Source organism: Cryptosporidium andersoni, assembly GCF_001865355.1.
Source record: "Cryptosporidium andersoni isolate 30847 chromosome Unknown contig_2, whole genome shotgun sequence".
Lineage (NCBI taxonomy): Eukaryota > Apicomplexa > Conoidasida > Eucoccidiorida > Cryptosporidiidae > Cryptosporidium > Cryptosporidium andersoni.
In genome coordinates, this window is record NW_027122843.1 from 225264 (window position 1) to 240049 (window position 14786).

At 25.8% G+C, this 14786-nt stretch overlaps 7 protein-coding genes across 7 annotated transcripts; 4 read left to right on the forward strand and 3 right to left on the reverse strand.

Annotated features, from left to right (window-relative positions):
• Positions 1–1135: 1135 nt before the first annotated feature.
• cand_001150 (3 5-cyclic nucleotide phosphodiesterase domain-containing protein) lies at positions 1136–4156 on the reverse strand (the record flags this gene model as incomplete). Its single annotated transcript, XM_067210363.1, has 1 exon — positions 1136–4156. One exon carries the CDS (start codon positions 4154–4156, stop codon positions 1136–1138), a length of 3021 nt encoding a protein of 1006 aa, XP_067068438.1.
• A 523-nt stretch (positions 4157–4679) lies between these two features.
• cand_001160 (RNA recognition family protein) lies at positions 4680–5197 on the forward strand (the record flags this gene model as incomplete). Its single annotated transcript, XM_067210364.1, has 4 exons — positions 4680–4744; positions 4810–4887; positions 4958–5062; positions 5140–5197. 4 exons carry the CDS (start codon positions 4680–4682, stop codon positions 5195–5197), a joined length of 306 nt encoding a protein of 101 aa, XP_067068439.1.
• Positions 5198–5769: 572 nt separating this feature from the next.
• Positions 5770–8308, forward strand: cand_001170 (AAA family protein; the record flags this gene model as incomplete). The annotated part of the gene is made up of 3 exons (XM_067210365.1): positions 5770–7231; positions 7385–7713; positions 7943–8308. 3 exons carry the CDS (start codon positions 5770–5772, stop codon positions 8306–8308), a joined length of 2157 nt encoding a protein of 718 aa, XP_067068440.1.
• A 1798-nt stretch (positions 8309–10106) lies between these two features.
• cand_001180 (uncharacterized protein) lies at positions 10107–10546 on the forward strand (the record flags this gene model as incomplete). Its single annotated transcript, XM_067210366.1, has 2 exons — positions 10107–10206; positions 10278–10546. 2 exons carry the CDS (start codon positions 10107–10109, stop codon positions 10544–10546), a joined length of 369 nt encoding a protein of 122 aa, XP_067068441.1.
• A 265-nt stretch (positions 10547–10811) lies between these two features.
• cand_001190 (uncharacterized protein) lies at positions 10812–12401 on the reverse strand (the record flags this gene model as incomplete). The annotated part of the gene is made up of 1 exon (XM_067210367.1): positions 10812–12401. One exon carries the CDS (start codon positions 12399–12401, stop codon positions 10812–10814), a length of 1590 nt encoding a protein of 529 aa, XP_067068442.1.
• Positions 12402–12657: 256 nt separating this feature from the next.
• cand_001200 (uncharacterized protein) lies at positions 12658–14301 on the forward strand (the record flags this gene model as incomplete). Its single annotated transcript, XM_067210368.1, has 1 exon — positions 12658–14301. The coding sequence occupies one exon, from the start codon at positions 12658–12660 to the stop codon at positions 14299–14301; it is 1644 nt and encodes a 547-aa protein (XP_067068443.1).
• A 110-nt stretch (positions 14302–14411) lies between these two features.
• cand_001210 (uncharacterized protein) lies at positions 14412–14771 on the reverse strand (the record flags this gene model as incomplete). Its single annotated transcript, XM_067210369.1, has 2 exons — positions 14412–14669; positions 14745–14771. 2 exons carry the CDS (start codon positions 14769–14771, stop codon positions 14412–14414), a joined length of 285 nt encoding a protein of 94 aa, XP_067068444.1.
• Positions 14772–14786: the final 15 nt, after the last annotated feature.

Genomic DNA, 14786 nt, shown 5'->3' on the forward strand with positions numbered 1-14786 from the left:
AATTTCTTAATTCAAATTATATATACTGGGTGTATATAAGACTAATTTTTACTCTCGCAATCTTATTTATGGTTTTCTATTTCCTAGAAATTTGGTTAATATATATTCAAAGATTTATTTTCACTTTATTGCAGTTTCTGCATATCTTTTTCATACATATTTCCAATATGATCGTACAAACATTAGGGGTATCCAATAGTTCTATACCTAGAACAGATTCCGACAACTTCGATTCTTTATGGCATTCTGTATTGGGACATATTTTTATTGCTAGCACTAAGAATAGATTAATTAGCAAGCTACTTGGAAGATCTAAAACTTTAGAGCACATTTACAGATTACAAATGAGACATAATAATACAATTGAATATACTCAAGAGGCCTATTTTAAAGTTTACAGAATGCTTAAAGTGTTCCCTCCATTACAATTAAGTTCTTGGCTTATATATCAAAGTTCTACTTATGAACTTCCCAATGTTTCCTCTTATAAATATATATTTGGCAAAAGTGCTTTAAAAATATGGAATAACTTGATTTTAATATTATATAGACTTATTAGGGATGCAAAGTGCTCACAATCTAAAATATTTCATTTTCTGTGGTTTGGTACACTACCTCAGATCTTTCTAGCAATAGGAATATCACTTATATAGTATTTAAAAAAAAATACCTAGCTAAAAATTAAAATATAAAAGAAAGTTTATATTATTTTGATAATATAAAGTATAAAATCTTGTATTTTAGTAAATAGATGTCTTATTGTCTTTGATTAGGTGATTTCTTTGAAAGGATCCACGACTTTTCTTTATCTGGATGCTTGAGATTTATAGGTATTTTGTTATCAATGAAATTTACTTATTCTCTAGATATCCCTCGCTGTTTACCTCCAAGACTTCAGTAATATATAATTCCCAGTTTATAATTGCAACTACCTTATCTCAACTCTTTTAGTTGAAAAGTTCTGGCTCAGAAAGCTTAATATTTAAGTGTTAAATATTATTTTTCAATATAAAAATTATTATATTTCATAGTAATAAATTTTTTTATGAAGTTTAAAACTTAAAGATTCAATTTGTTAAAATATAATTTATTATATTTGTAAAAATTTGATCTTATTAAAGAGTGTGATGCTATATTAAATATTACAACTATTTGGGCTTAGAGATACAGCTTCATCACTATCCCATTGAATTTCTGCTTCAGCCATATCTTCCCAATAATTAATATTTTCCAAAATTCGGCCAATGCACTTTCTAACGCCCCCATCAACGTCAGCATAGCAAAGCTCCTGAAATAGTGGTAAACATACAAAGTTCAAAAATCCCACTTGAGACTTTGGAACATCTGTAGATTCCCTATCACAAATTGGTGATATAGGTAGTGCAAGAGCTTTTTCTTCATCTCCTTGGATAAAAAACTCTTCGACAACTGCACGACACCACTTATAATGTTGTGCCCATTCAAGAGCTCCATGTCCAATATCAGCTGCTTTCAAACAAGTCCTAGCAAGCATTAAGCGATCCTGAACATCATCATAAGGATCCCAATCAGAAGCTTGTCTACGAACTCTAAACCTAGATACGCATTCAAAATGCCGGTGCATATCTGTTTCCAAAATAAATTCTATAACCATTCTTCTAAAATCTCTATGCACATCTGCATCCCAACTTTGTATAAAATCTGCAGCTCCTCCATCATAATAGTAGATTATACGAAATGTTAAAGAAGCATGGAACATCTCCAAAACTGATCTATCATTATAATTAATAGCCAACATATGCCTTGAATTTACTAAAAAACTGCTTGTACGCCCTATATGACCAACATCATGACCTAATGCCGCTATTACTATAGCCAAACGTTCAACAGTATCTAAATGATTCCATAAGCCTGTAGCTTTTGTTAGACATACTGTATGATGACAGACATTAGCTCCATGAAGTTCATTATGATACTTATTATTGAGATATCGAATATTTACCTCTCTAATAAATACAGCAAATTTAGATATATCTTTAATGAGCTTAGAAGGAGCAGTAATAGATGAAGGATGGGCTGCTGCAATACCTCTAGGAAGAGTAGAAGTGTCATTTCTAAGGAGAGAATTTCTTTCTTCTGCAATTATGACAAATATCATGAATAACCCTGCTACAGTTAAACAATTTCCATATGTAAGAGCTTTTAAATTCCACATATCTAAGTCCCAGTCAGACCCATATTGAACCTCCATTAATTGTAAAGCCTTTTCAATATCCTCATATAAAGTATCTTTTACTCCACTAGGTTTCTCAGGAAGTGTGAAATCACATGCATTTTCAACACCATTAAAGAGTTTAGAACAAATATTCTTAACAGTTCCAGAAGAGTCTCGAAGTGATAAAAGTTTTGCAGTAGTCATTGTAGTATACTGAGCTATCTTACGTTTCTCTTTAAGGGCCATTCTCCACTTATCAGGAGATGATTCTGAAGATATTTTTATATCCCTTGGAGATAAACATTTTTGTAAAGTATCTCTTATAATATTTCCCCCTATTAAGTTATTTTTCGGGCTCTTATCGGATATACAAGATGTTATATCTAAATCCCTAACTAAACCAGGTTCTTTATCACCAAATATTCTTGATGAATAAATACCTTCACGCCTAGAAACTGAAGATTTCGTAAATTCAGCAGTTATATACTCACGGACTCTCTCAGCTGACGGATCAATCAAAGAAGAAGAGTTCTCACCTACACCTGCAATCATCATAGAAAGTCTACGGCGTGAAGGACCTGGAATAGTACCACTTCCCATCTTTGATTCTGTATTTCGACGCAGGTTATCAGGCATTACATTATTATCATTATTAAAATTCCTAGGAGAAAGTAATCCGTTTGCTCCTTGGGGAGTTTGAGAATTAATTGGAATACTAATACTGTCTTGTAAATTTGTTTCAGATCTTGTAACAGGAGGTGATAAATTCCCTGATCGTATAGTTCGAGACTCTGATGCCCCCACTACATATGGTTTTGATGATAAAGATTTACTTAATGTTAATTTACTTTTCAAAGAAAAAGGTGATGATGCGATATTTATCTGGGATTGTGCAGGCATAAAAATTGAAGCTGGATCAACTGCATATATATCCTCTGTTCTACTGAGATTTACTTGGGCTGCAGTTAATTCACTCATTGTTTCATGTAACATCTTCTTATTTATACCTTTTACCTTCGTTGTATTAAGATAGCGTAAAAAAAGTTGAACCTTATTAATCTTAGCTAAGGTACCTTCAATTACTGTAGATTTAGGAGCTTGATTTATAGATTTCTCAAGAATTTGAATTTCAGTTTTGATTAAATTCATATTATAGAAATCTCTCTTAGCTGATATAACATTCAAACGCTTTGCTATTATACATACTAAAGAAAATATAATAAGATATATAATTGTTGATATATATACTGGCTCATTTGGTATAGGTTGTAAAATTGATGGGACCAATATAATATAGCTTCCAATACTAAAAGTTACATAGAGTAAAATTGGAAGAAAAGAGGTTGGAAGTAAAAAATGGAGCATACAGATAAATGTTATTACTACAAGAGATCTTGAATGATGAATAGTAGGGTCGTAACTCTTCTCTACTTCAGGACTAATTTCTATTAATAGATTGCTAGAAATAATATTTAAAATAGTTGCTATGATAGAAATGAAAGTGAATAGAGGTTCTATATTTCGAGTGAGAAAATTCATAAAATAGGATGCTATTAATAATAAAGCAAATCCTGCCACAGTACCTGTAACTGCAAAATATACTGTTAAAGATCTCCTAGTTGCCCCTAATACATGCAAATTATGAATCCCTAATATTACATCTATTACTGTCAAAATTAAAACCAAAATACCTATCCAAAATACTCCAGTTTCCATTCTTTTACGTAATCCAGTGAGAAAATTCCTTTCGAGAACTTCACTTCTAAAAGTAAGAGAAAAAGGATATAAGAATTCATTTGTCAATGAAGGTTTCAACGTAGAAACTATTGGGGTTATTAGGTCCTTTAATCTATCTTTAGTACATTTGCTATTTGTTAAATTATCACAAGGCTCAAGCTTCTCTCCCCAGTTAGAACCCCCCTCTTCTGCTGATCCTAGATTCTCTATGAATTCAACGGTCATATTCCCATTGTTCCTTGCCATAGATCGACGAAAATATAGAAGGAGAAGATCGATAGTGCGACATTCCGTATTTAATATAATTTTCCCTAAAGGCGCGCAAATACTTTAGCTCAAAATATAGTGTGTAATTAGAGCGCTTTATCTTAGTTGTAATTGTAACATCTCTACTTGTAATTTATAAAATAACTCAAGTACCAATAAGTATTTTATGAGTATCTGATATATATTCTTTTTGACTTTGTATAATATTCTATCTAGCCTTTTTAATCTTAAATTTACTATTTCCCTATTGAATATATAAAATTCCAAGATTACATAACCTACTTCAAATCCTAAAATAATTACAATATTAATTATTCTGAAATTGTATTTGTTAGTATAATAATTATTATACTAAAACAACTTTTCCCTTTATTTATTTAAAAACACAATGCATGCATGCAATAAAATTTTAAGACGCCTCATTACAGGCGCTTTAAAATTACGAATAACTTTTCCCTAATACTTCTATTTAAAAAGAAAAATGCTCAGAAATGATTCTAAAATAACAAGAATATCCCCAGAAGTTAGTAGGATTCTATATATTAGGTAATTTACTTAAATAAAAGTAGTGAAGTCATCTATATAACCATCATTTATTATATTCTTTTTAGACAACTTCCATATAAGATAACTGCAGATGAATTATATGATATATTTGGAAAATATGGAACTATAAAGCAAATTAGAAGGTTAGTTGTATTGTTTATATATAATTAGTCGTTTTTTTTATAAATCATAACAAATCGAAATTATTTACAGAGGAACAAGTTTATCTACTAGGGGAACAGCTTTTGTTGTTTATGATGACATTTATGATGCGAAGAATGCACTAGAACACCTTTCTGGATTTCAAGTTGCTGGGAGGTAAGTATTATAATAAAGAATATTTATTCTAATTAATTTGTAAGATTTATACTTTTTTATTGTACTTTAATATTTAGATATATAGTTGTATTATACTTTAATCAAAGCAAAGTAAAAAATTCCAATGATAACTAATTTATTATATATAATATTTATTAGTTATTAATTAATATATCTCTTATCAGTTATTTAAAGGATATATTTAAGTAATTATTATGTGATTAGAAGAAATTAACAATATATATGGGTAGATTTATAAACCCATGAATCTCTTGTATATTACAATATTGAGGTTTTACTATATTGTGTAATATTCTAGATAGTTCCAAACTATTATATAAGAAAACCTTATTAATATTATATTACCATTTCTCTCTTAGTATCTTATGCTATCAAAAAGATGCTAAACCCCAAAACTAGAGTCTCACTGTAGTACCGCCTATTATGTGGCGCCAATAATTACATAAGACAGATTATAACTAGTTATAGGTTAAACATTTAATACTACAAGAAATTAAAATGATACTTTTTATATGAAACGTATACTGTATATATAAGACATAAATATTTGTTTTAAGATTTTATTTATAGACTATTTCGGCTTATTTAATGCAATTCTACTGAATAGTGACCATATCTTAATGTAATATTTTAATTAGCCAATAATCTTACAACTCTATTATTTATTAATTTATTTGTGATAATCTATGAAGAATCTTATATACGATTTAAATATAGTATATGATTCCCCTTTACATTTAAAATTGGGTACTTTTCTTAGGGAATGGAAGTCGGAATTCCAAAGAGTCTTTATTGGTAAAGATCATTTGATTAATGAAGTATTTGAGGCGATATCAGCAAATTTACTGCAAATTTATCTTTCTGACACTATGGTTATTTATGATAAATTGAAGATTGTTGACAACTTTTTGAAAATTATATCATTTGATGCTATATCTAACTATTATATTATACAGGGATATAAAGGTTCAGGTAAATCACACTTTATAAAATCTCTTATAAATACATGTAACAAGGAATTATTTGTAAATTCTCTTGATAATGTTAATAGGTGCTTTTCAATAGATCTATTAAATTTTTTGGATGGAAGTAAGCCTATATTGATGAGTAATTTTGATGGGTTATCCAATATATCTTTAGAAGGAATATTGAAGTCTATTGTTACTGTAACTTTAAATATAAAAACTAAGATTTTATCCTGTAAAAATCTTAATAATTACGATTTATTCTGTCCTATAAGTTTTGTTAATTTGATAAATTTTACAGCTTTAATAGAGACATATGATTTATATGTAAATGGAGGCCAAGTCTATACATTTGCTGGAATTGCAACTCCATTATTAATATCTTATGTAATTGGGAATTTTATTTATAATGTAAGCATTGATAAACTTCCTATAATAATCCTTGGAGAGTATGATATTATTAAAAATCCTAAAAATAATTATGTTCCTGAAACTTTTTTTGATGAGTTTATATATGGAAGTGAAATATTTAACAGATATGAATCAGAGAAATTATCCATTTTAATGAGAAATTATATGAATATATTTTCTTTAATTAATTTTTCAAATTTACAATTTGATGATTTTTCTTATAATAAAGAAATTCTCATTTACCAATTAGCTAAGAAGTTCCAATTTCAAGATAATGATAATAGAGTTCAGATATTAAAAGATATAATAGTGGAATTTGAAGATTTTTTGAAATTTTTTACAACTGGTGATATTAATTTATTATGCAATGAAATAAATTCAATGAGAATTCAAGATTTAATTTCAAGTTCAAATAATTCTCGCATTGTGTGCTCTGGAAATCTTATCTTTACCTCTGAAGATGAAGATATTATATGCCCTTTAGAAGCTATATCTGTTAAACTTAGAAAATATTTTATTTTATGCTTTAAATATATTACTCCTGATTTAACACGTGAACTTTCTGGAAGCTTCTCAATCATACAGTACCTAAAAAATAGAGTTTTGGAAGATAATAATTTAACAGGTTTAGATAAGGTTATAGGATTTCAAGAAATTATAAAAGATATAAAAAGTGAGATTTATTCATTAGGATTTAATAAGGAATTCTGTAATTTATCTACTGTATTTAAGGGAATTATTGGTTTTGTTATATCTGGTGATAAGGGAAGTGGTAAGTTAAATATTGATTACATATGAAGTAGATGATGTTTTTTTTCCAAATGATAGGCCTGAAGACTCTATGATGAAATTTTTTGAGCCTTATACAAATATCTGATACTTTATATATATAATCTAATCTAATCTATTATTCTTTTAATTTTAGGTAAGACATTTTTGACAAAATGCTTAGCTGAGGAACTAAAATCAGATCTAATAATTATTAATACAGCAGATATATTTAACAAAAAGTTAGGAGGTACTGAAGAAACTATTGAACGATTAATAGAAGGTGCTCAAAATTATAACCGAATTACTTTACTTTTTGAAGATATAGATATTCTTTTAAGTACAGATTTACATTGCTTAGATTTAAAATCTTCATTTATTTATCTTTTGGACTCATTATCTAGATGTAATAAATGGTTAGGATCGAAAATCCTTGTTATTGGGACAACTAGTTTACCTTATAAGATAGATCCTTATGTATATCAGGTAAGTAACATATTTTGCATATGATGATACAAGATGACGAGTATGAATATCGAATAAACTACATTAGGAAAACTAGAGATAACTTGTTTTAAGTTATTTCTTGATATTTTCAATGTTTTATATTTCGATTTACACCTAAATATTCTTGGTGTTGATTACACTCGAGGCATTTGTCTGATGTAGTCACTTTTGGACATATAGATCCAATATTTTAATATTTCTCTTATAGCCTTATAGATTTTCTAAATTATTAAAATTACCAAAATCTTGTGAATGGAGTTTAGAATCTAGATTTAAACTTTTCAAGATGCATCTGCAACCTGTATGGAATAGAATTAGAGATATGATTATTTTTGATATTGGAAGGATTGAAATAGATGATGTTATTAGATTAATAAATAAAAGACTATTAAATACATTTTCTCCAGCTAAGGCTGAGATTATCTCCAAGAATTTGGGTCTCTTAGCTATTGATTTTATTTTAAAAATTAATGGAAATTCAAAGAATATGAAATCATTGGAAATTCCCCATAGCATATTAATGCACCAATTTTCAACAGTAGATAGCATTGTTGATGCGATATTATCACGTTAAATTAATGCTAGTTTTTTATGAATTAATAAATTTTAATTATTAAATATAATATTAATAAACTCGTTATATTTCTAATGTATATAAAATTCATATTTTAATTAAAGTATTCTTAATATAATAGACTCAGTATATAATGAATGACTATTTTAATATTAGTTAATTAATATTTTAATATAATACACTATCTAAGATCAATTATAAATTATAGTAATGACTAAAAAAGAATATACTCTATTATTCTTAATTAAAAACACTTTATATGTTGAAATTCCATTGTTAGAATTGTTATTTTATTTTATGAATTTAAATATTTATCTATCTTCATTTATATTAACATCAATTATTAAATATCTTAAAAATTACCTTAATAAATACTTTTTTGAGTTATATATAATATTATAATATCTATTTAAAGTAGTAAAAATTCTAAATAATTTCTTAGCAGAATTTTAATGCTAATATAATCTATTTCTAGAAACTATCTTATTATTTTAGCTATTCATAAATTTATATTTATTTTAAAATTAGATCTAACATGATTATATTCGTAATGTTCAAATTGTTAAGTTTAGAATTTTGTTAACTAACAGGAGATTGACTACTTTACCTATTAATAGAAATACAAATATCAATGATTAAAATTTCACTCAATTTTTAGTCAGCAAGATAATATTAATTAGATAAAAATAAAAATATTAACTTTTTGATGATTTAAATTCTGCAATATTAAAATTACCTGTAAGTTAACTTTTTCTTCTTTTTTATATTTTGTCAACAGATTATTAGTTAATATTTAGTTCTTAAATACTCAACACTGTATATTAATTTTAAAAATTTCCACTTATTATTATTGGTATATAAGTTACAGAATATATTGTTATACTAAAGATACAAATAAATTAGTCTTAATGTTTCAAATGCATAAAATATAATTCAGTATTTTAATTTTTCTAAGTCTCTTTAATTAAATTAATTATTTGAAATAATATAAAATTATAATGTATACTAATTCAGTTTGATTATAGGTCAATTTTTTAATTTATAGTTACTCATATTATAGCTGATTAAATTATCAAAACATCCTTAACAAGTTACAGATAAAAATATTATCTTAAAATTTTTCTTTCTAATAATTGATATACCCACTTTTTTTTTTTTTTATTTGGGTTCTTAATTTAAATTATTTTATAAATATTATTAAAATCTTTTAGTTAAATTTTATTTATAAATAGTTAAAATCCATTATCCACTTTTTTATAATTCACAGGTGAATTTTTAAAACTTAATTATTTTCTGTTACTATGTAGTCTATCTTTAGAAATTTTCCAAGTTATTTAGAATTTTCTAAGAGGTTCTATCTTGTATATTTTTAAGTACCATCATAATTCACATTACATATTTTACTACTACTAAAGATTTTAATAAATAATTAACAAGTAATAAGGATATCTAAAAAAAAGTATATATTTCTATAATTATTAGAATTTTATTTGAAGTATTCAAAAACTTTTGAATAGTTACAATTTCTTTAAAAAAAAAAACTACAAAGATATTCAAATGAGCATAGTTTTGTTAAAATAAGTAATAGATACCTAATACTTAATTCATAGTAATTTTATGGACTAATTACCTAATATTATCCTATTTAAATAATTAACAATAAATTAAGAATAAAAAGAGATTTTAGTACCTAAAATTAATTATTTGCATGTTTTACCCGCCCAATACAAAATTAACCATTTTTCTTTTTTAAAAAACGAAAAAGAAAAAACTCCGCCATTTCTTAAAGTAAACAAAAATGTCAAAAAATAGCGAAAATGATCTACCATATAATCGAAATATTTATAATGAACCTTTAAGTAATTTAAAGAAATTATGCCTAAATTATAGAAGTACATGTAATGTTATATTAGTAATTTAGCATCTATATTTTATTTATTTTGATATTTTATTTATGGCTGAATTTCAGGTTCTGTAAAAGAGATTGATAGACTAAGGATATCTGTTTTACAAAAAACCCTACTTGATTCCATTTTATCATTGGAAATTCCTCGTGCTATACTTCTTTTAAAGATTATGGGAAGACGGATGTGCATGATTCAGACATTAAGGCAGATGGTTTTTCATATTAAGAATTTTGTAATATATACACTTGAAAGAGATTTTAGATATAGTGATCAATTAGAAAAAGATGATTTAATATCATTATATAATTGGTTATGTAAATTATATGGATAATATACAATAAATATAAATAATAGTAATAAACTAAAATTTGAAGATAATTTTATATTGAATAGATATAATCTAAGATTTATGATTAAATTAGAAGATTATAAGATGAATATATTCTAAATAATAAAATATAATATTTGAAGAATTGAGAAAATTTTAATTATGTACAAATTTAATTTTTTAATATATATATTTTTTTATTTTTATTTTCATTTAATTGTTTAATTAGGATAAAAATTTACTATCTAATTTTGTATAAATTTAAGATTTAATTTAATGAACCAACTTTAACCTCAGAAGTATATTGATGACTATATTCAAAATATTCAAGCTCTACATCACTAATTTGGCGTCTATCTGTACTACTTACTGATTCAAAATCATCTTCTGAATCTACTAAATCATGTACAAGTACTGGAGTGGTTAATGGGACATAAACTATATTCAATCTTCTAGTAAGAGGAACTTCATGATAATCTGATATCAAAGAGTGTTGTGAAGGAAGTACATTATGAGCACGGATTCTAGGAGAACATATTGGGCTTGATTCCTTAATTGTTTGAGGATAAACATTTGTATGCAAATTATTATCTATTGAAACCATAATAGAATTATTTTCTGAATATAAAGAATATGGACTATTATCACTTAAAGATTTAGGAGTCCTATGATCAATATTATTACTTTTAGATAATACTGATGAACCTAAAATTAAATTATAATTTGATTTCACTTCCCCAATTGAAGAACAAGGTTCTACAGTTCTAGTAGTTTTAGTTGTATAAATATCTTTATCTTTATTAAAATTATAAGAATTGATTTCTTTATAGGTACTTAGTTCAGATTCTAAAGATGTATAATTAGTTGATTGTTGCATTAGTTGTGTAGCTAAAGCTGTATCTGTAGTTATTTCTTTAAATAAGAGTTGATTTTCATTATTGTCAGAAAGTTTTATTGATATACCTTGACGATAATTTCCACGAGGATCTAGATTTAGATATTGTTGAGTACTAGCATGAAGTAAATTAAGGAATGATTCAGTATAATCATCCATATTATTGTTAAATAAAGTAAGATTTTGTTTATATAATTTATTAGAATAAAATACAGTTTCATAAGAATCCTCTTTACTTTGTAAACAAACAAATAAACCATCATCATTAGCTATTAGAGAATATCCTTTAAATCTTGTATTTGGTCCTATATATTTTAAATTTATAGCTTCCCATTCTTTTTCATATTCTGTAGAATTAGGGGGATTTGGTAAAAATGACCAATAACTTAGTGTTTTTAAAAGACCCTTGTTAATAACTGAAGAAACAATATTTGATAATCCTAACCAAAATTGGGGTAGCTTATGTATTTTCCAAAAAGATGGTGTTTTAAGTAGAACTACTCTAGCGGCATTAGATTTTGATGTTGGTTCTAATCCTAAGTAATATTCTTCACCATATATATTTACTGATAAAGCTATTTCAGTCCTTTCACCTAATGCTCTATTTATTGTTTCTTTAATATTTTTAGCTAGTGGATTTGTTATTGTATCTCTTGATGTTAGAGAAAGAGAATTAAATTGATTAGTTTGAATAATCTGAAATGTATTATTTTGAAGTAATGATGGTTTCATACTATTACCTCTAAAGGATAAAGATCTAGTAGTCATACTAAGAGTACGAGATAATTGTTCATTGACCTCTCTTAGTCTGATATTTTCTTCTTCAATTTCTTTTAAACGTTCAATCCAATTTATTTCATTACTTTTTGATTTACAATTTGATGTATAATCTATATTTGGATGTTCATTCAATTTTTCTAGATCCAATTTGAATACAGGTTTAGATTGATTGTTTAACTGCATTTTCCATATATTATATATAGAATATTTTATTGACTAAATTACATATTCAATTTTATACTATTTTTTTAATATGTATTATTTTTATAGGTATTAGTTTTTACTTTTTTTTTTAGGTAAAGAAAGAAAAAAAAGGAAAATCTAAATCTTAGACTGTGTGCATTGTGTGTTAACAAAGGCGCCACATAAAAATGTCATCCTATATTTTAACCGCTTTTGATACGTGGAATCTGGTATAATTTATAAATTATTATTAAAAATGGGAGATTTTGTACCATTAGAAGTACATTCTGTGAATGTCAGTTTTGAATCTGAATATTCAAAAGAGAACAAATATAAATTTATTTATGGAGAGAAAGAAGATTGGAGGATTTCAGGTATAGGTTTTGTAATTTGTCAAGAAGAGAAGTTAGTAGTGGCATCAGGTTACCATATAAAGATATTCTCTATTAATTCTATTAAAGATGAATTAGTTAAACCTATTAATTTAGGAAATTTTAGAAATGAGATTAATTGTTTTTCTTTTAGAAGTGATGGTAAACTTATAGCAGTAGCTACTAAAGGAGGAGAATGTGATATTATAGATATACAGACACGCTCAACTCTTCGACGTCTTATTTTTGAAGGAGAATCTTTAACAGCTATTACTTTTTCTAAAGATAAATCTAAGATTATAGGTGGTACTACTAATGGTAAATTAATTGTATGGGATATTGCAACAGGAGATAAACTTATTATTAAGGATATTCATAATGATATTATTAAATCAATAGTTTCTATAGACTACGAATATAATTTAGATAATAATGACATAATAAATAATAATTCTAGTATAGGTTTACCAAAAGATACCTTTGCAACATGTAGCTATGATGGTACTATACGATTATGGTGTATAACCAAAATATCAAATTCATCTTTAAATAAACTGTCTGACGATAAATTTGAATTAGAATCTATAAAAGAATATAAACATGAAGCTCCTGTAGAATGTTTAAAATATGTAACTCCAGGAATTTTAGCTTCTGCTGGTGGTACCTCTGTTAAATTATGGAATATTAAAGATAAAGAAGAAAATCAATCTCCTATATTAATGAATTTTTGTAATTTTGGTCGTACAGTTACTTCATTAGATATTAATGGAGATATTATTCTTGCTGGTTCTTTAGATCGTAATTTGAGTTTTTTAAATATTAAATCTTTTGAAGTTTTGAATTCTTTTCATTTCCTAAGTGGAATTCAAGGGGTAGCAATTTCAAAAAGTGCAAAATATATCTTAATAGCTTTAGAAGATGGAAATTGGATATGTAGACAAAAATCTGTAACTTTATCAAATAACTTAAAAAAACAAGATAAATATGGACATAGTAATAAAAGTATAATTCGTACTGGTACTTTAAGATATTTTAGAAGAGGGAGAAATTCAAAACCTGATATTTCACATATCAAGATTAATGCACCAAAAAAGAAGATTACTCAACTAGATCGTCTTCTTAAAGCATATGCTTATGGTAAAGCATTAGATTTAGCATTAAATATAAGTTGGTTACATGTCTTGACAGTTTTAGAAACTCTTTCATCCAGAGGAGCTCTTCATATTGTATTTAAAGATATATCAAAGGATAAGTTACTAAGTATACTCAAAATGTTATCACGAAGTATTGGACGTTGTAATCCTTCTCACTATTGTATAATTGCTGAAGCAATTCAACATATTTTAAATGAAAGTAATTGGCAAAAACTATTTCCATTAAATTCAGATATATCGAAATCTATTACCGAAATTACAGATGCAGTGAAAAGATTAATTCATAAAGTTACATTAGAGATTCAACAGCATAATATACTTAAAGAATTAGATGGAATGATTGAATTAATATTATCAAATTACAATAACACTTGAATCATATATAGATAATTTTAAAAGTTTATATTAACTAATAGATTTTAAGGTAATTTTGAAGTTTATATATATCAAAGATTATATTTATTGAATATTTTAGTATTTTTATTTTAAGTAAAGTATGTAGAGTTAAAGTTATATATTAAGCATGCCAAATTATAATCAATTTTATTATTCACTCGAATTTGTTTATTGATTCTAAATCCATTAGGAACTTCTGAATATAAACAGTCAACAACAGTTTGTGAATCATCTAAGGCTGTTAAAAAGTCTTTTTTAACAAATCTATTTATACTTGATAATTTTGTTGGAGCTTTTGTATTACGAAGTTTTGCAACTGTTGAAAAAATTGAAAGGCATGAATTAATCTATTTAACCAAAAACGAGAAAAAGATAAAATAAAATATAAATTAAAATATCATTAGTATTGTATATAAACTTACATGTAACTTTACAAAAATATAACTCATTTCATTCTTTTTTTC